The following is a 21,002-nucleotide window of genomic DNA, read 5'->3' as shown; positions in this document are numbered from 1 at the left end:
CCAGGGTACCTATGCAAGGATTTTTTTTGTTGATTTTAGCTCTGCCTTCAACGCCATTGTGCCAGAGCTACTACACTCCAAATTCTCCCAGTTGACTGTGCCTGAACCCCTGTCAGTGGATCACTAACTTCCCGACAGACAGGAAGCAGCATGTGAGGCTGGGAAAGCACATCTCAGACCCGCTGACCCTCAGCATAGGAGCACCGCAAGGCTGTGTACTCCTCTGTAGGCTGTCCCCTCTCCTTTACTCTCTACACCAATGACTGCACCTCCACAGACTCTCTGTCAAGCTTCTCAAGTTTGCGGACGATACAATGATTGGACTGATCCAGGATGGGGAAGAATCTGCCTACAGACAGAAAGTGACACAGCTGGCGTCCTGGTGCCATCGCAACAACCTGGAGCTCAATGCTCTTAGGACGGTGGAATTGATTGTAGACTTTAGGAGAGCTCCCCCTCCCCTCACCCCACTCACCAATCAACAACACCACAGTCACATCTGTGGAGTCATTTAAGTTCCTTGGAACCATCATCTCTAGGGACCTTAAATGGGAGGCCACCATTGACTCCACAGTCAAAAAGGCCCAACAGACGATGTACTTCCTGCGGCAGCTGGGAAAACATAATCTGCCACAGGCAATGATGATCCAGTGTATACTGCCATCATAGAATCTGTCCTCACCTTCTCCATCATGGTCTAGTTTGGCTCAGCCTCCAAGCACGACATCCGGAGGCTGCAGCACATCGTCCGATCAACCGAAAAGGTTGTTGGCTGCAACCGTCCCCCCATCGACGAAACTGTACACTGCAAGGGCCAGGAAGAGAGCGGGTAAGATCATCTCTGACCCCTCTCACCCTGGCCACAAACTCTTTGAAGCACTTCCCTCTGGAAGATGACTCCGGACTATCAGAACCACCACAGCCAGACAGAAAAACAGTTTATTTCCATGAGCAGTAGCTCTACTCAACAACCAAAGGTCTGTAGCCTCCTTTTGCTCTGGTATTTTATCTCATTCTTTACATGTTTAAATTATAAATGTTTTATTCTTAATTGTTTACTGTATATCATGTTGTTACTTGCGAGCAAAGCACCAAGGCAAATTCCTTGTATGTATACATACTTGGCTAATAAAATTTATTCAATTAAATTAAATTCAAGTAGAAAATCATCATGGAACTGGTCCTATTAAATGGGAAGGGATAACAGTTCATCAAAACATTCAACGAGTTGTTTTTGTTCTCCAGTAAAAAATTTCAGAGTAACAATTTTAGAAAATTTAGAAAAAAGTACTTTTAGAAAATTCTAAGCCAGTTTAAGCCCAGACCGTGCTTGTCTGAATGGGATTGAATATATTAAAACTCTTTGTGAAAGTATCAGCTTGAATTGAAATGTGGTTCAAAATCTGACATGATAGTAAATGGAAGCTTCAAAGAAGACTGGAATATGTTTATATGCCTTGATAATGTAACATTTTATTTGAGCTAAAAAATTCTGTTCAGAATCTGGCCTTGCCAAAATTACAGAAAATTTCAATTTCAATATAGTACACTTTTGAGTACTATACCGAATTCAGCTGGGATTTTATCTTGTAGATAGCAGCTGATTAACCTGACAGTTGTGATTTGAACTTGCTAGATTGAAACTGCTGGAATAGTTTTTTGTTCCCAAATGCGAATATTTTTTCTATCCAGTTTGGAGAAAAATAAGTCTCCCTTTAATTCACAAACCCATGGAAGTATTATGTAAAACCTCATGCAATACAGAGCTTGGTTGTAATTTGACATGCATCCCTCTGAAATCCTATTCACTTTTGAAGGGGAATGTTAATGGTGTAGCGGAATTGATATGTAACGTTGATGATGGAGGAAGAGATAAATTGTGAAACACTGCCAATTTGGTTACTAATTTTAATTTTCATTCATGTTATGTGATTATGCTGTTGTGAATACAAATATAAATCTGGATTCTCTTGAATTTCTGTGGAAAAGTGGCTACTGCCTTACACCTTGAAAAGTATTAAATACTGAAAAGCTTCAGATAATTTATGTGTAATGTAACTTGACAATTTGTAAATGTCTGGCAAGCTACTTGTAATTATTTTTGTACATCTCTGCTTTTGATTGTGTTTAAATAACGGAGAGGACATGTAAAACATTGTAGCCACAAAATATTGGAGTAACTCAGCACCATCTGCAGTTCTTCCTTCTACTTAAAACATTGTAGCATTGCATAGCAATCTCAAAGTAACTGACAAAGTGGTGGAACAGGTATTTTCAGTGTGAGCAAGAATTAATGCTGCATCAATTGTAGCTATATTGTATAGGAAGGAACTGCAGATTCCGAATATAGACACAAAAAGTTTCCAAAGGTGATGGAAAGAGTGGAGGAAAGACTAGGTGCAGAGAGCTCTCTTATACCTGCATTAAGGAGGCGATTAAACACACCTAAGCAATTATAAATGCATGTGAAGCCATGTGTCCCAAACATTGGGACACGGCTTCACTTCAAAAACTGGTGTGGCTCAGCGGGACAGACAGCATCTCTGGAGAGAAGGAATGGGTGACGTTTCGGATCGAGACGCTTCTTCAGACTGAAAGTCACAGGAAAGGGAAATGAGAGATATAGACAATGATGTAGAGAGGTATAGAACAACGAATGAAAGATATGCAAAAAAGTTACGATAAAGGAAACAGGCCATTGTTGGGTGAAAAAGAGAAGCTGCTGCGACTTGGGTGGGGGAGGGATGGAGAGGGAATGCTGGGATAACTTGAAGTTAGAGAAATCAATATTCATACCACTGGGCTGTAAACTGCCTGAGTGAAATATGAGGTGCTGTTCCTCCAATTTGCGTTTAGCCTCACTCTGACAATGGAAGAGACCTAGGACAAAGAGGTCAGTGGGAATGGGATGGAGAATTAAAGTGTTTGGCAACCAGGAGATCACTTTAATTCTTCTTTCCATTCTCGTTTAGCTTAGTTACTCCAACTTTTTGTGTTTATCTTCGTAGCTATATTGTAGTTGTATTATAAAATACAAAGTGTTGTATTTTGATCATTTAAACAAGGGAAGAACTTGCACAATAAATGGCAGTGTCCTGGAGAATGTTGTAGAACAGGGAGGCCTAGGGATACAATTGCCTTGTTCCCTGATAATGGTGACACAAGTAGGCAGGGTGGTGAAGAAGGTGTCTAGCACTTTGTCTTCATCAGCCAGGGCTTAAATTACAAGAGTTGGGGAGATTTGGATACATTTGGATACAATACACATTTGGAATATTGTGTGCAGTTCTAGTCGCCTAGCTATAAGAAGGATGTTATTAAGCTAGAAAGTGTGTATAAAAGTTATTTTTGTACGCCAGGGTGGCACGGTGGCCGAGCAGTAGAATTGATGCCTTACAGCGCTGGAGACCTGGGTTCGATCCTGACTATGGGTGCTGTCTGTACAGAGTTTGTACATTCTCCCCGAGACCCGTGTGGGTTTTCACCGTGATCTTCAGTGACACATTCCAAAGACGTGTAAGAGTGTACGTTAATCGGTTAGGTATAAATGTAAAATTGTCCCCAGTGTGTGTAGGATAGTGTTCATGTGTGGGGATCGCTAGTCGGTGTGGACTCAGTGGGCCGCAGGCCCTTTTTGCCGCGCTGTATCTCTAAACCAAAATAATCCTCAACTGTGTAAAAAAAAACGACTAGATGTCTTGAGTTACACAGAGAACTGAAGTGTAGGAGGCGAAGAGGTGACTTTACAGAAGTTTATGAAATCATGACCACAGATACGGTGAATGATAACAGATTCTAGTCCCAGAGTAGGGGAATCTTAAAACTAGAGGCCATAAGTTTAACATTTCCATCCAGATGGTGGTTGTACAGTGAGATATATAAATAAATGTGTATATTTATATACACAATTTAATTTTGTTGTCATATATTTAATTGTTTATAGAGTACTATGTTTACATATTCTGTTGTGCTGCTGCAAGTAAGAATTTCATTGTTTTATCTAGAACATATGTCAATAAAACAAGATTTTGGAGAAGTATCGCACAAGCAATCGAGACTCGTTGGAATGGGATGATCTATGATCGCTACCCAAGCGAAATATGAGATGCTGATTCTCCAATTTGCATGTTGCCTCACTCCGACAATGGAGGAGGCCTAGGACAGAAAAGTCAGTGTGGGAATGGGAAGGGGAATTAAAGTGTTCGGCAACCAGGAGATCAGGTAGGTTCAGGCGAACTGAGCGAAGGTGTTCTGCGAAACGATCGCCCAGTCTACTTTTGGTCTCGCCGATGTGTAAGGGTCCACAGCTTGAACAACGGATACAGTAGATAAAGTTGGAGGAGGTGCAAGTGAACCTCTGCGTAACCTGAATGGATTGTCAGGTTCACTAGACAGTGTCGAGGGTAGAGGTATAGCGACAGGTGTTGCATCTCCTGTGGTTGCAGGGGAAAGTATCTGGGGAGGGTGTAGTTTGGGTGGGAAGGGATGAGTTAACCAGGGAGTTGCGGAGGGACAATCTTTGCGGAAGGCGGAAAGGGGTGGACTTGGGAAGATGTGAACAGGGGAGAAGTTGGTAAGAGTAAAGACCAGCTCTACTGAGCGGAGGAGGATGTTTGTAGAGGAAAATTGGCTGGTTCTGCAGTTGAGGAAGAAACGGAGGGCTTTAAGGCCTTTATGGTGGGGGATGGAGGTGTAGTGACTGAAGGTGCATAGTAAAGATGGGGGAGTGGGAGCTTGGAAAGTGGAAATCATTAAAGAATCAATGGAGTGTGCGGTATCTTGGATATAGGTTGGGAGAGATTAGACCAAGGGTGATAAGATGGAGTCGAGTAAGTGGAAATTAATTTAGTGGGACAGGAGCAGGCAGAAACAATGGGTCTGGCAGAGCAGTTGTGTTCATGGATTTTGGGGAGAAGGTAAAACTGTGCGTCCGGGGCTGGGCAACGTTAAGGTTGGAGGCTGTGGAGGGCAGACAGCTGGAATTGATAAAATCACAAATGGTCTGTGTGATTGTGGCACGGTGCTCATCTGCTCATGGTCCAAGGATAAGTAAGAGGAGGTGTCTGACAGCTGGTGCACCCCACCCAAGTCGTATGTTGAGTCTCATCGTCTATAACTCGATCTCACCTAACACACAAGTAACAATGGCCCGTTTCCTTTATCGTCGTTAGTTTTTTTGCATATATTTCATTCATTTGTTCTCTCTCTCTCTCTCTCTCTCTACAGCGCCGTCTATATCTATTGTTTCCCTCTCCCCAGACTCAGTCTGAAGCAAAGATCTTATAGCGAAGCAAGATAGGCTACTCCTGCTAAATGCAATGGACTGACGTGTAGTACGCTATGGAGGGGATCATGGGCATTTTTCCACGCCCATTTTAGCAACCTGAGCCTACCTGACCCGACCCGACTCGCACTGTAATCAATGTTGCGGGGCAACAGTTTGTGTGGGTCAGATTCATAAATCTGTCAGTTCAAACTTCTTGTCAAGAATAAAATTTGATTCTGGTAATGGGCAAAAGGCTTAATTTTGCTCCTTGCGTGGGGACGTTAAGGTTGGAGGCTGTGGAGGGCAGACAGCTGGAATTGATAAAATCACAAATGGTCTGTGTGATTGTGGCACGGTGCTCATCTGCTCATGGTCCAAGGATAAGTAAGAGGAGGTGTCTGACAGCTGGTGCACCCCACCCAAGTCGTATGTTGGGTCTCATCGTCTATAACTCGATCTTTGCATATATTTCATTTATTTGTTCTCTCTCTCTCTCTCTACAGCGCCGTCTATATCTATTGTTTCCCTCTCCCCAGACTCTCAGTCTGAAGGGTCTCACCTCTCCCTTTCTCCGGAGATGCTGCCTGACCCGCTGAGTTACTCCAGCATTTGGTGTCTATCTTCAGTGTAAACGAGTTTCTGCCCAAAGATCCTATAGCTATAGGATCTTTGCTTCTGCCGTTCCTCCTTACACATTGTGACTTCTTAAGGTGGCCAGATGATTATAGAGATTATAGAGCGGGCAAAACCACCGAGAGGGGAGTCGCCCCGTCCAGCTCACTATGTCTGCCCGGACACCCTGTATCTGCCCGGACACCTCTGCCGGGGACACCGCACGGAAAGGGAAGTGCTCGCCGCGGCTTGAGGCTGTTGGCGGGAGCAGGTGCTGCTGGTGGAAGCGACAGATCCTAGAGCGAGCTGCAGCATCTTTGGTGGAAGGGACAGAGGTGAAGTTACTGGGGGAGGCGCCGCGTGTAGTTGCTGGGGTCCACAGATGCGGGGAGGGAGGGAGAGGAGGAGCACTGAGCTGAGATGTTCATGGGGTCAGGAAATAACAACAATGTTGATTCCCCTCCACACACGCTGCCTGACCCGCTGAATTCATTCAGTAGTTTGTTTTTTTGCAATTCCGTGCTTTTGTTTGAAGAGTGCTGAAGGTTCATTAATCTTTATTTAAATCTTATTTTTAATGTGGCAAATACAATTGAGATCAGTTTTTTTCGTGTATGGATTTGGCAGCCGTCATTTTCGGTGTAGTTGCTTTTATGTCTTTGAATTACTCTAAAAAAGAAAGACATTTAATTCTCTTTGTTTCAAGGTGAAAGATGCAAGCCTTTCTAAAAGGAGCTGGTGCTATCGGCACGAAAGCAACAAGAGAAAAAACCGCACCAGGAACTAGTGGCGAGAACAAGAAGCAAAAACCTATTCCCTGGGTGGAAAAATAGTAAGAAACTGATTCCAGATGCTGTTTTAAGTAGTCTGCACGTAGCAATGAGTGTTCCTTCCCTCACAATTGTACATCATAATAAAAGTAAAGACTTTATGATGACCCAGACACAAGGAACTGCAAATGCTGAAATCTGGCTTAGAACATACATTTCTGGAATAAGTCAGTGGGTCAGGCAGCATCTCTGGAGGACACTGATAGGCAGCATAGTGGCGCAGCTGCTGCCTTACAGCAGAGACCCCAGATTGATCCTGTCCTTGAGTGCTGTCTGTGTGGAGTTTGTGCGTTCTCTCTTTGACCTCGTGAGTTTCCTCCAGGTGCTCTGGTTTCCTCACACATCCCAGAGATGTGAGGATTTGTAGTTTAATTGGTCGCTGGAAGTTACCCCTAGTGTGTAAGGAGTGGATGCAGAAATGGGATAATAGAACTAGTGTGTAAGAAGGAACTGCAGATGCTGGTTTAAACCGAAGATAAGCACAAATAGCTGGAGTAACTCAGCTGGACAGGCAGCATCTCTGGAGATCAGGAATGGGTGACGTTTCAGGTTGAACAGTTAACAGGTGATCGATTGTCGGCCTGGGCCAAAGGGCCCGTGTCCATGATGTATTTCTCAACTAAACTAAGGCAGGTGTTTTGGGTCAGGAGCTTACTTCTGACTTTATGGTTTGAGGGGTCTGACGAAGGGTTTGATCATATTGAATGGGTGCAGGCTCGAAAGGCCGAATGGCCTACCCCTGCACCTATTTTCTATGTTTCAACCCAAAACGACGCCTATTCCTTTTCTCTAGAGATATTGCATGACCCGCTGAGTTACTCAACCATTTTGTATCTATCGTCAGACTTTATCAGAATCACACTTTATTCGCCAAGTATGTTTTGCAACATACGAGGAATTTCATTGGCCAGGTCAGTCATATAATTAAAAGTAACAGATCGCTTCAAAAACACATTTTAACATGAACATCCACCACAGTGACTCCAACACATTCCTCACTGTGATGGAAGGCAAAATAAAGTTCAAGTCCTCCCTTAGTTATTCCTTGGACTATCTTGACTCCCGTAGCCGGCGGCGTTCTGGCCCTCCATGTCGAGGCGATCAAGCTCCTGCATTGGGGGGGGGATATCAGCTCCGCCAGGCGATCAAACCTCGTGTCGGGGCTGGTTGAACCCTCCGTGACGTTGGAGCTCCCGACGAGCCTCTCCCGAGACTGCGAGCCCTTGATGTTGATTCCACGGTGTATGATATGTAGCAGGAACATCCCAATGTGTTTCATCGGAGTGCTATGAGTGAAATATTAGCACTGATGATTAAAAGGATGGTCAAAGTTGTAGGTTTGGTGGGTGGAGTGGGTTGTTTGATTTCTAGAGTTGGAGTAGTCGAGACAGGAGATGAGGAAGAGGTTGGAATTAAGCACCACAGACATCCTAGAGATAGAGAAAATTACAGAAAGAATGCGCAAGGAGGTAGCGGGTGCCAGTTCTCTTGATATTCTCTTGGATGAGCACTGAATCGCCACGGCATAGGTGGCTATGGACAGACACAGGTAAATAGGTTTTAGTAGTAATCAGTACAATTGTTGACATGGACATGGTGAACCAAAGTCCTGTTTCTGCTTTGTGACTCTGCGAGGGGTAAGAAAACATAGAAAATATGTGCAGGAGTAGGCCTTTGGGTCATTCGAGCCAGCACTGCTATTCACTATGATCATGGGTGATCAACCAAAATCAGTACCCCATTCCTGCTTTCTCCCCATGTCCCTTGATTCTGTTAGCCCTAAGATCTATATCTAACTCTCTCTTAAATACATTGTGATGTGATTTGAAAGTAAGGTGCAAATTATAAAGTTGTATCATTAATCGATTGGTAGCCACTGTAGGTCAAGCACAAGGGTGATGAGTGTCTAATGCTAACTTTTCATTGTCTGGAGGGAAAGTTAGCGACAACATTCAACAAGTTGTGGAAGCTTTCCAGGCAGAATTCTTAATGAATTTCTAGTTTTCTACATTCTACATTAGGCATGGAGAGAGAAAGAGGGAATGGAAGGTTTACTTGAAATGAGGGAAATCAATACTCATACCGCTGGGTAGTAAGTTGCCCAAGCGAAATAAGAGATGCTCCTAATGAGTAGGGAATAGATGAGAAAGTGGGATAACATAGGACTAGTGTTAATGGGTGATTGATGGTCAGTGTGGACTTGATGGGCTGAAGGGCTTGCTAAGAACTTGCTTTGTGGAAGACCAGGAATATAGGTATTGTTTTGTAATATTTACCATTGATTTACAGTAAAAATGTTTATAGCTGTGTAAATAGGAGTGTTGTCACGCTGTATGAGGAAAATTCCTTGAGGGCTAATCCACGTCAAAATGATATATTCTGAAAATCATAATATTGAAATCTTATCTGAAGCCAGTGACTGGAAAAACAAATAAGGAATTGCGACACTTTAAAAATAAATGTTGGCTTTCCAATTATTAACTCCCCACAATAACTCCAAAACTTCTTTCTTTCTGTACCCACTCCTACCCTTCCATGTAAGGGATTTAAATGTTGCTAATTTCTGCAGGCAGCATTACAAAACTCAATAACGTGCAACAAGAAAGCCTCTACAGACTTAACGAGTATGAAATAAAGGCTGGGCACACAACAGCCTTTTGATATTTGCAAATTCCTGACTGCTGGCCTACTGATTTAATTTTCATTGTGTCAAGACAGCTACAGTTTATAGATTAAACAAAACAGAGCATACAGGATCAGCTTGGCAGTTGAACAGGCTTTGTGGAAAGAGAATCAGTTAAAATCTCAGAGATGGGAAAGAGGATAGGATGTTTTAGAATTAAACAAGTCTGGAGACACCAGTTGAATGAATGAAGCGGGTGGCCATTTCACAAGTTCAAGGAGCAAAATGAGGCCATTCGGCTCATCAAGTCTTCTCTGCCATTCAATCATTGCTGATCTATCTTTCCCTTTCTCCTGCGTTCTTCCAATAACCACTGACACCCTTTCTAATTAAGAATCTGTCAATCTCCACCTAAATATATCCATTGGCTTGGCCTCCACAGCCTTCTGTGGCAATGAATTCCAGATTCACCACCCTCTGACTAAAGAAATTCCTCCTCGCCTCCTTTGGAAAGGACATACCTTTAGAATGTCCTTTTATTCTGAAACTCTCCCAGTTCTGTTACTGACAAAGAAAGGAGCTGCCTGTAGTTGTGGAAGTCAAGATTGAGCTTGTAAGGTTGCAAAGACGTTAGATGAGGTGTTGCTCCACAAGCTTGTGTAGCAACAGTGCAGGAAGTCCTGGACTGGTCAGAGTGGGAGTGGGGTAGATGGTTAAAATGACAGGCTGCAGGAAGCTCGGGATCACTCATTGACTGAATGAAGGTGTTGCACAAAGCCATCACCCTACCTGTGTCTGATTTATCTGATTCAGAGGTGAACACACAATCCAGTCACTAGATTGGGGGAAAAATTCAAAGTGAAAGAATGTTTGGGTCCCTGGATGATTGAGGGAAGAGGCAATAGGACAAGGCATCTGATTTGCTAAGTGTTTCCAGCAAAGATAATACCAGTCTGAAGAAGGGTCTCGTCCCGAAATGTCACCCATTTCTTCCCTCCAGAGATGCTGCCTGTCCTGCTGAGTTACTCCAGCATTTTGTGCCTATCTACGGTGTAAACAAGCATCTGCAGTTCCTTCTGACACAAGTGTTTGTAGCATTTTGTTTTTGTTTTGGATTTTCAGCATCCACATGTTTTTTGTCAGGTGGGGTGGAGGGTGGGTTGCAATGTATATGTGTTCAGACTACAATCTCTCACTAAAGTAAGTCTTATCTTTGGCATACAGTCGACCAAAGTGTGTGGCTGAAATTGCGTTTCAGGAAGAAGTTGTGGCTGTACTAAAGAAGACCATTGAAGGAGCTGACGTAAGTGACGGTTAAAGCTACCGAGTACTATTCATTTGTATTTCAGCATCTTCCAGTTGGCAGATAGGAATATCAAGTGATATGCCAGTATCACTCGTGTGTTATCTCCTCAAATTTATGAACGTTTCAAGATAGAATGCTAAAAATGGCCTTTTGTTTTTTTGCAAAGCACTGGATCTGCATTTGCCCTATGTTGATCTTTAGCTTGCATTGGGTTGGTCATTGGGGGTTCCAGGGGGTTTGAGTCATAATTAGCATTATGTGACAGGATTTGAGCAAGTCTTTCCATTGAAAATCCTCCGACTGCCAAGGATGGACCCCCTACCCGCTATCTAAACTATCAAACAGTTTGAATGTTGTGAGGGGGCTAAATAAAATATTGAATATTTAAACATATAGTCAAATCCATCAACTCTCCAAAAGGATCTCGATACTATGGTTGAGTGGTCACAACAATGGGGCATGCAGTTCAACCCTTCCAAATGTGAAACCATGCGTGTCACCAAAAAGAGGAATCCACGTGAAACATCTTACAATATACTTGGTGCCACCCTTGAAGAATCCAAACAAACCAAGTATCTTGGCAACAAATTGCAGAATGATCTGCGTTGGAATGGTCAGACTCATCATGCAACGGTGAAAGCAACAGGTGTCCTAAACTTTCTGAGGCGCAACTTTCATCATTGTTCAACTTCTGTCAAGGAGAAGCTATACTTCACCCTCGTTAGACCTCATTTGGACTACGCAGTTGCAGCATGGGACCCATACACAAATAAAAACATTTCTTCCATCGAACGTGTCCAAAGACAGGCAGCTCGATTTGTTACTAACACCTATGAGAGAAGCGAGTGTCACCAAACTTCTCAATTCTCTGGGGTGGAACCCTCTCCAAGACAGACGTTTCACCGTTTGACCTGTTTTTACAAAATGTTAAATGGTCAGCTTGACATAGATTACAAGACCTACACCAAACCCAAACCAATTAGGAGCAGACGAGGGCATTCGATCCAATTTGTGATCCCAGCTACAAAGACAGATGTGTACAGCAATTTGTTCTTCCCCCGCACAATTAAAGCATGGAATAATCTCCACCCTACTATAGTTACCCAACCAGATGCAACTAAATTTAAAGTAGCTCTTTCTTCCCAATAACCCTTTCTGGCTTCTCCCTCCACTCCTCCCTCCACCACCTCCAGTTTAAATTCCATTTGGAATATTTTGGAGGACCAAGAAACCAAGAACCAAGAACATTTAAAAGAAACAAAATTCAGTACTTAAATACCTTTAAGTAAATTAAGTCAAAAATTGCAGTGATCTGAAGGAGATGTGCAGGGCATGCTTTTTACGCAGAGATCGGTGGCTGCCGGAGGTGATGATGCAAGCAAATACAATAGTGATGCTTAAGACTTTTTTTAGATAAACACGTGTATATACAGGGGTAGGATATGGATCACATGCAGGCAGAGGACGTTAATTCAACTTGGCATCATATGTGGCACAGGCCTGGACTGAATACAGATATTTATCTATGTAAAAGGCCAATCTAACGCAATGGTGGCTAGTCACAAAAAAAAATTAATTGAAAATTATTTTGCAGCTTCCCAACCTGCTTTTTTACGGACCCCCTGGGACAGGGAAAACCTCTACAATATTGGCTGCAGCAAGAGAACTCTTTGGGTAAGTTTAGGTTTATTATTGTCACGTATACCAAGGTACAGTGAAATGCTTTGTTTGCATTCCATCCAGACAGGTCAGTTATACCATACAAAAAACTCAAACTTGAATACTATAGATAGAGCAAAGGGGATGATACGGAGCGTAGAATATAGTTCTCAACATTGTAGCACATCAGACAAAGTCCAATGGAAGACATGTAAATAAGACAATACCCTAGCCTTAGAACAGCTTCAGGTTTCCATGAGTCTGGTGGTGTGCACTCTCAACCTTCTGTACATTCTGTACCTTCTGTGCATTGTTGAGATCAAAACGTAAAATGCTGGAAATACTCAGCAGGGCAGTGGCGCAGCAGCAGAATCAGTGTTTGATCCTGACTATGGGTGCTGTCTCTGAGGAGCTTGTATGTTCTCCCTGTGACTGGGTTTTCTCCGGGTGCTCTGGTTTCCTTACACATTCCAACGACATGCTTCTGCAAATTGGCCCTCGTGTATAGGATGCAAAAGTGGGATAACATGGAACTAGTGCACCGAAGGACCGGTTTCCACGCTGTATTACAAAGACTAAAAAAATCAACGGCCAGGCAGCGACACGCAATTAATATATTGAGTTGCGGATATTTCATTATAACTGGAAAAAGTTAGAGATAGAACAAGTTTTGAGATTCAGCGACAGGGAGGAGAGGAGACCAAGAGCTTTGTGTAGGCAAGTGTGATTAAATGATACAAAAGGATGAAAATGCTAAGTGAAATAGGATGATAAAGATGACAGATTTGTTCTGAGGAATTGTGAACGGGTGATTTGCGGGAGTACATGAAATTACAGAGCAAAAAATTGAAGCAGCTCTGCCTCGTTTTGCATCTTAAAACATGTTTTATCTCTGACCTTTCCCAGTTTTGATGAAATGACATGAACATGAAACAATTTGTTTCTCTCTACAGATTCACTTTGGATTCTATCTAGTTTAATGCAATCCCCACATATAGCATACTTTATACCATGAATAACATGCATTTTAGATTTACAACCATCCTTTCAACAACTACCGAGAGTCTTGAACTACTATCTACCTCATTGGAGACACACTGATCTTTACTGGAATTTATCTTGCACTAAACATTATTCCATTCAAGCCCGGGCGAAGCTTTCCAAAAAGAGGGGTGGCATGACAGGATTACAAAAAATGTAATGTGAAATAGCGTGTGCGTTGAGCACAACATGAGCGCGAAGCATGAAGTCCCTCGATGCCAGGGTCCAGGGCCCGCTTAAGGTTTTAGATGCTCTCTAATGCATTCTGAGCCTTATTTTGGAGCTTTTTTGCACCAAATTTTATGACCAATATTTCAGAAATTAACAGCAATCTGAGAGGTAGCTTTTTCACACAATGGGTGCTGGGTGTATGGAACGAGCTGCCAAAGGAGGTAGGTAAGGCTGGGATTATCCTAATGCTTAAGAGACATTTGGACACGTACATGGATAGGACAGATTTAGATGGATATGGGCCAACACGTGTAAGTGGGACTAGTTTACATGGGACATGTTGGTTGGTGTGGGCAAGTTGGGCTGAAGGGCCTGTTTCCACACTGCATCATTCTATGACAAAAAAGTTAAGAAGAAAAATGAATGTAGATAAGTAGAGCAGATTTGAAAGAGGAGTGAAATGTAAAGGCAGAGAGAGGTTTATGGGTGGAAAGGAACATAGGAAAGGAGGGGGGAGAGTGGGCTTGGGCAGATGGGTGAAGGGAAAATAGACACAGTGCTGGAGTAACTAAGTGGGTCAGGCAGCATCTGCGGAGAATATGAATAGGCGACATTTCACAGAGTGCTGGAGTAACTCAGTGGGTCAGACAGCATCTCTGGAGAACATGGATAGATGACATGTCACAGAATGCTGGAGTAACTCAGTGAGTCAGGCAGCATCTCTGGAAATTATATTTCGGGTCAAGACCGTTCTTCAGTAATATTCATGATGTGACATGCATAGACATTTCTGAATGTTACCCAAACCATCGTGAGCTACTTTGTTACGGTGCTTGCCCTCTCCTATAATGTCTCTGCCGCCTTAGGTGATGCAGGACAGGACACAAGCTTTGGGACACGGTGTGAAGCTGTTGCCGTCTGTCCTAGCCTGGTAAAAACCTGGATGGAGTGGATGTGGAGAGGATGTTTCCACTAGTGGGAGAGTCTAGGACCAGTGGCCACAGCCTCTGAATTAAAATAATTTAGGAAGGAGATGAGCAGGAATTTCTTGTCAGAGGGTGGTGAACTGTGGAATTCATTGCCACAGACAGCTGTGGAGGTCAAGTCAATGGACATTTTTCAGGAGGTGATTGATAGATTCTTGATTGATACGGGTGTCAGAGTTAATGGGGAGAAGGCAGGAGAATGTGTTTGAGAGGGAAAAATAGATAGAGCCATAGAGTGATACAGTGTGGAAACAGGCCCTTCGACCCTGCATGTCCCATCTGCACTAGTCCCACCTGCCCACGTTTGATCCATATCCCTCCGAACCTGTCCTATCCATATACAGTGGCTTGCAAAAGTTTTCATACCCCTTGAACTTTTCCACATTTTGTCACGTTACAACCACAAACGTAAATGTATTTTATTGGGATTTTATGTGATAGACCAACACAAAGTGGCGCATAATTGTGAAGTGGAAGGAAAATGATACATGGTTTTCAAATTTTTTTACAAATAAAAAACTGAAAAGTGTGGCGTGCAAAAGTATTCAGCCCCCTTTACTCTGATACCCCTAAATAAAATCCAGTGCAACCAATTGCCTTCAGAAGTCACCTAATTAGTAAATAGAGTCCACTTGTGTGTAATCTAATCTCAGTATAAATACAGCTGTTCTGTGAAGGCCTCAGAGGTTTGTTAGAGAACATTAGTGAACAAACAGCATCATGAAGCCCAAGGCACACACCGGACAGGTCAGGGATAAAGTTGTGGAGAAGTTTAAAGCAGGGTTAAGTTTTAAAAAAATCTCCCAAGCTTTGAACATCTCATGGAGCACTGTTCAATCCATCATCCGAAAATGGAAAGAGTATGGCACAACTGTAAACCTACCAAGACATGGCCGCCCACCTAAACTGACAGGTCGGGCAAGGAGAGCATTGATCAGAGAAGCAGCCAAGAGGCCCATGGTAACTCTGGAGGAGCTGCAGAGATCCACAGCTCAGGTGGGAGAATCTGTCCACAGGACAACTATTAGTCGTGCACTCCACAAATCGGGCCTTTATGGAAGAGTGGCAAGAAGAAAGCCATTGTTGAAAAAAAGCCATAAGAAGTCCCGTTTGCAGTTTGCCACAAGCCATGTGGGGGACACAGCAAACATGTGGAGGAAGGTGCTCTGGTCAGATGAGACCAAAATTGAAATTTTTGGCCTAAATGCAAAACGCTATGTGTGGCGGAAAACTAACACTGCACATCACCCTGAACACACCATCCCCACTGTGAAACATGGTGGTGGCAGCATCATGCTGTGGGGATGCTTTTCTTCAGCTGGGACAGGGAAGCTGATCAGAGTTGATGGGAAGATGGATGGAGCCAAATACAGGGCAATCTTGGAAGAAAACCTGTTAGAGTCTGCAAAAGACTTGAGACTGGGGCGGAGGTTCACCTTCCAGCAGGACAACGACCCTAAACATACAGCCAGAGCTACAATGGAATGGTTTAGATCAAAGCATATTCATGTGCTAGAATGGCCCAGTCAAAGTCCAGACCTGAATCCAATTGAGAATCTCTGGCAACTTGAAAATTGCTGTTCACAGACGCTCTCCATCCAATCTGACTGAGCTTGAGCTATTTTGCAAAGAAGAATGGGCAAAAATTTCAGTCTCTAGATGTGCAAAGCTGGTAGAGACATACCCCAAAAGACTTGCAGCTGTAATTGCAGCGAAAGGTGGTTCTACAAAGTATTGACTCAGGGGGGCTGAATACTTTTGCACGCCACACATTTCAGTTTTTTATTTGTAAAAAAATTTGAAAACCATGTATCATTTTCCTTCCACTTCACAATTATGCACCACTTTGTGTTGGTCTATCACATAAAATCCCAATAAAATACATTTACATTTGTGGTTGTAATGTGACAAAATGTGGAAAAGTTCAAGGGGTATGAAAACTTTTGCGAGCCACTGTACCTGTCTAACTGTTTCTTAAATGTTGCGATAGTCCCCGCCTCAACTACCTCCTCTGGCAGCTTGTTCCATACACCTACCACCCTTTGTGTGAAAAACAAACCCCTCATGGTGTATGTGTAAATTGTCCCTAGTGTGTGTAAGATAGTGTTAATGTGCTGGGATCTCTGGTTGGCGCGGACTCGGTGGGCCGAAGGGCCTGTTTCCGTGCTGTATCACTAAACTAAAAACTAAATTTGGAAAGCTGTGACAGGATCAGTCAAAGTCAGCATGGATTTATGATCATGCGTGACTAATCTTCTGGAATTTTTTGAAAATGTAATAAGTAGAATTGATAAGGGAGAGCCAGTGGATGTGGTGTATCTGGACTTTCAAAAAGTGTTTGACAGGGTCCCACAAGAGATTAACGTGCAGAATTTGAGCGCATGCTATTGGGGGTAGGGTATTAACATGGATAGAAAACTGGTTGGCAGACAGGAAGCAAAGAGTAGGAATCAACGGGGCCTTTTCAGAATGGCAGGCAGTGACTAGTGCCGTAAGGCTCGATGCTAGGACCCCAGTTATTTACAATATATATTAACGATTTAGACAAAGGAATTAAATGTAACATCTCCAAGTTTGTGGATGTCACAAAGCTGGGTAGCTGTGTGAGCTGCGAGGCGGATGCAATGAAGCTGCAGAATGACTTGGATAGGTTGGGTGAGTGGGCAGATGTATGGCAGATGCAGTATAATGTGGATAAATGTGAGGTTATCCACTTTGGTGGCAAGAACAAGAAGGCAGATTATTACCTGAATGGTGTCAGATTAGGAAAAGGGGTGGTGCAACGAGACCTGGGTGTCATTGTACATCAGCCACTGAAAGTAAACATGCATGTACAGCAGGCAATGAAGAAAGCAAATGGCATGTTGCCAGTCACAGCGAGAAGATTTGAGTATAGGAGTAAGGAGGTCCTACTGCAGTTGTACTGGGCCATTGAGACCGCACATGGAGTATTGTGTGCAGTTTTGGTCTCCTAATTTGAGGAAGAACATTCTTGCTATTGAGCGAGTGCAGCGTAGGTTCACCAGGTTAATTCCCGGGATTGCGGAACTGACATATGATGAAAGAATGGATCGACTGGGCATATTCACTGGAATTGAGATGGATGAGGAGATCTTACAGAAACTTATAAAATTCTTTGAGGGATTGGATGGGTTAGATGCAGGAAAAATATTCTCGATGTTAGGGGTGTCCTGAACCAGGGGTCACAGTTTCATGTCTGAAGAAGGGTCTTGACCCGAAATGTCATCCATTCCGTCTCTCCAGAGATGCTGCCTGTCCCGCTGAGTTACTCCAGCTTTTTGTGTCACTGTTTAAGAATAAGAGGTAGGCCATTTAGGACTGAGATGAGGAAAAACATTTTCATCCAGAGGGTTGTAAATCTGTGGAATTCTCTGCCCTAGAAGGCAGTGGAGATCAATTCACTGAATCTTTTCAAGAGAGTTGGATATAGCTCTTGGGGCTAACATAATCAAGGGATATGGGGAGAAAGCAGGAACGGGGTAATGATTTTGGATCATCAGACATTATCATATTGAAAGGCCGAAAGGCCTACTGCACCTATTTTCTTTGTTTCTAAACTAACTGCAATAATGTTACAACAAGATCACATGTTCACCAGCAATATAATAAAAGTAAGATTTTTAAATTAATAGCTAATTATTCTTTTTTGAAGGTGTTTGTATAAATATAGGATTAAATTGTTCTTATCGGGGAAGTTGGATCAGAATGGATATTTGACCTTGATATATTTGACCGTGTTCTTTGTTATACGTTTAAAGAAATTTTCTTAAAATATGACATTCGCGCTAATCTTTTTTCTAGTATAAGAAAATAATCTGCAATCACAATGTACAGAAGAAATTATCAAATGATCACAGATCTTCGTGATGTTTCTCCAAATTTATTTCCTGATTTTGAATTGTATATTTAAGCTGTTTGATATTTAAAAATGTATAGAACAAAGAATGTTTGCATTGGAGATTGGTTATACTGTTGAGATGTTAATTCTGATCACATCCCGTTTGCAGACCTGAGCTGTACCGCAAGAGAGTTCTCGAGCTTAATGCTTCTGATGAACGTGGTATTCAAGTTGTGCGGGAAAAGGTGAAAACCTTTGCAAAGTTGGCAGTAGCAGGATCTCGTTTAGAGTAAGTACCAAGTTTTCAGTAAGGACTGAAGACTTTTTCTAAAGGATAGCTTTATTCAAGAGTTAGTTTTAGCTCTTAGGGCTAAAGGAATCAAAGGATATGGGGTTAAAGCAGGAACGAGGTACTGATTCTAGATGATCAGCCAAGATCATATTGAAGGGCAGTGCTGGCTCAAAGGGCCGAATAACCTACTCCTGTACATATTTTTCTTGTTTTTCAATAAATGACCACCTTGAACTTGCGGCACCGTAACAGGCCCATGATGTTCATGCTCTAATGCAAGCCTCCCGCCACCCTTCTCTAAAGCTATACATAAACTATGCTTTTGTCTTGCTTATTTATCTGGTTTCCCTTAAATGCATCTAGTCTATTTGTGGTTCTGCATTCTACCCAAAGCTGAGTTAGGTAAAGAAGATTTTCATGAATTTTCAATTGGCTTTTTAAGCCACTAACACAACATTGCAGCCTCTAGTTTAAACATTTCCCACACTTGGATGCATCTCCACATATAATCTGTCAAGCCCTTTGTTAACCTTAAAATTCTTAATGGGCCTGTGTTCACAAGATCCAACAGTAAAAACTAATGGGCCTGTCCCACTTAGGCTATCTTTAGGCAGCTGTCATAGTCGTAGCAGGTCACTGAAAAACCAGTGACTTGGAACCCCCATCGACATAAAATTTGAAATAGAATCATTACTTTAACAACAACAAAAAAAATGAAGTCAGCACTGGCTACAACTTGCATCACCTGGCGACAACTGCGACAGAGCCTATATCAGGAGAAGTCAAGCTACGCTCATTGGCGTCAAACCAACATGTTGAAAATCCAGCCGCGACCAGAAAGACGCTACGACTCTTTGTCCGATTGAGGAGGCTACTCACGACCATACAAGCGACGACAGATGGCGCAATGGGCTAAGTGTTCGGCTGGCGACCGGAAGGTAGCCGGTTCGAATCCCGCTTGGAGTGCATACTGTCGTTGTGTCCTTGGGCAAGACACTTCACCCACCTCTGCCTGCGTGTGAATGTGTGTGAGTGACTGGTGGTGGTCGCAGAGGCGCAGATTAGCAGCCACGCTTCCGTCAGTCTGCCCCAGGGCAGCTGTGGCTACAGAAGTAGCTCACCACCACCGAGTGTGACTGAGGAGTGAATGAATAATGCGATGTAAAGTGCCTTGAGTATTAGAAAGGCGCTATATAAATCCCATCCATTATTATTATACAAGCGACACCCCAGCGACCATGTGGCGACAGCCTAGTCGCCTAAGTAGGACAGGCCCATTAGTCTTCTCTTTACTGGATAATGGATTCCCAGCTTGTTCATAAAACATAACAGACCAGCACTGAGACAGGCTCTTCAGACCATAATGCCTGTGCCGAACATGATGACAGGTCAAATTTCCTCTGCCTGCACATGCTAATTGTCCTACATATCCGTATGCTTATCCTAACAATCTCTCAACTGTCACTATTGCATCTATCTCTACCACAATCCTTGCCAATACGTTTCAGGCAACCACCACTCTGGCCCTGCACATCTCTGACATTTTGTGTCTTTGACATTTCCATCCTGGGAGAAAAAAAGCTTCTGACTGTCAACCCTCTCTATGCTCTTGTAATTGTATAAATTTCTATCAGGTCCTCCCTCAGCTTCCGACACTCCAGAGAAAACAATCCAAATTTGTCCAGCTTCTCCTTCTAGCTAATTTGCTCTAATCCAGGCAGCATTCTGGTAAACTTCTTCTGCGTCCTTCCTGTAGTGGGGTGATCAGAATTGCAGAAGACCAGACCACAATACTCTGTTCAATCTTCTCTGACATAATCTGTCGGTTCTGGGCAAACCTTGTTTGAATGTTTTATAATCCCTCAGCATCCTGAGAATGGTTGATACTTCCAAAGGTAGAATTTCAACCAAGAGCCTCATTAGTTTTCAATCCTAATCCCTCCTGTTTAACGTTTCTCTATGCCATGTGATTGCTAATCTGTACTATGGAGATTGCTTCGCTCCTCTGTTTAGACTCCTTTTTTCAGAGGCGTATGTTACCTGCCGATTACCTTCATAAATTTCTTAAATATAATCACATCTTGTATATCACTGCACTAATGTCTTCTGTACAATTCACAGATGTGCTAATTACAACCTGCCCTGCTTGCTATTCAGAATGTAAATAATCAATTAACTTCCAATTCTCATTTCAATGGGGGGGGGGTACAACATTAAACAAGCTCATTCATTAAGACACACTTGGGGCAGCACAGTGGTGCAGCTGAAGAGCTGCTGCCTCACAGCACTAGAGACTTGGGTTTGATGCTGACTACAGGTGCTGTCTGTGCGGAGTTTGTACGCTCTCCCTGTGACCA

At 43.0% G+C, this 21,002-nt stretch overlaps 1 protein-coding gene across 4 annotated transcripts in view; it reads left to right on the top strand.

The window, feature by feature from the left end:
• The first annotated feature begins 6,059 nt into the window (after nt 1-6,059).
• rfc4 (replication factor C (activator 1) 4) overlaps nt 6,060-21,002 on the top strand; it is a 21,328-nt gene continuing 6,385 nt past the window's right edge. For all 4 annotated transcript variants that reach the window (XM_055645646.1, XM_055645644.1, XM_055645645.1 and 1 more), the window contains exons 1-5: nt 6,060-6,213; nt 6,585-6,710; nt 10,556-10,634; nt 12,232-12,311; nt 18,523-18,642. In XM_055645646.1, the coding sequence (XP_055501621.1) occupies nt 6,592-6,710; nt 10,556-10,634; nt 12,232-12,311; nt 18,523-18,642 (398 nt within the window). In that variant the 5' untranslated portion in view covers nt 6,060-6,213; nt 6,585-6,591. The remainder of the gene's footprint in view (nt 6,214-6,584; nt 6,711-10,555; nt 10,635-12,231; nt 12,312-18,522; nt 18,643-21,002) is intronic.

Source organism: Leucoraja erinacea, chromosome 14 (assembly GCF_028641065.1).
Source record: "Leucoraja erinacea ecotype New England chromosome 14, Leri_hhj_1, whole genome shotgun sequence".
Classification (NCBI taxonomy): Eukaryota; Metazoa; Chordata; class Chondrichthyes; order Rajiformes; family Rajidae; genus Leucoraja; species Leucoraja erinaceus.
The sequence above is the reverse complement of the archived record's forward strand: the minus strand, read 5'-3'. Positions and strand labels throughout refer to the sequence as shown.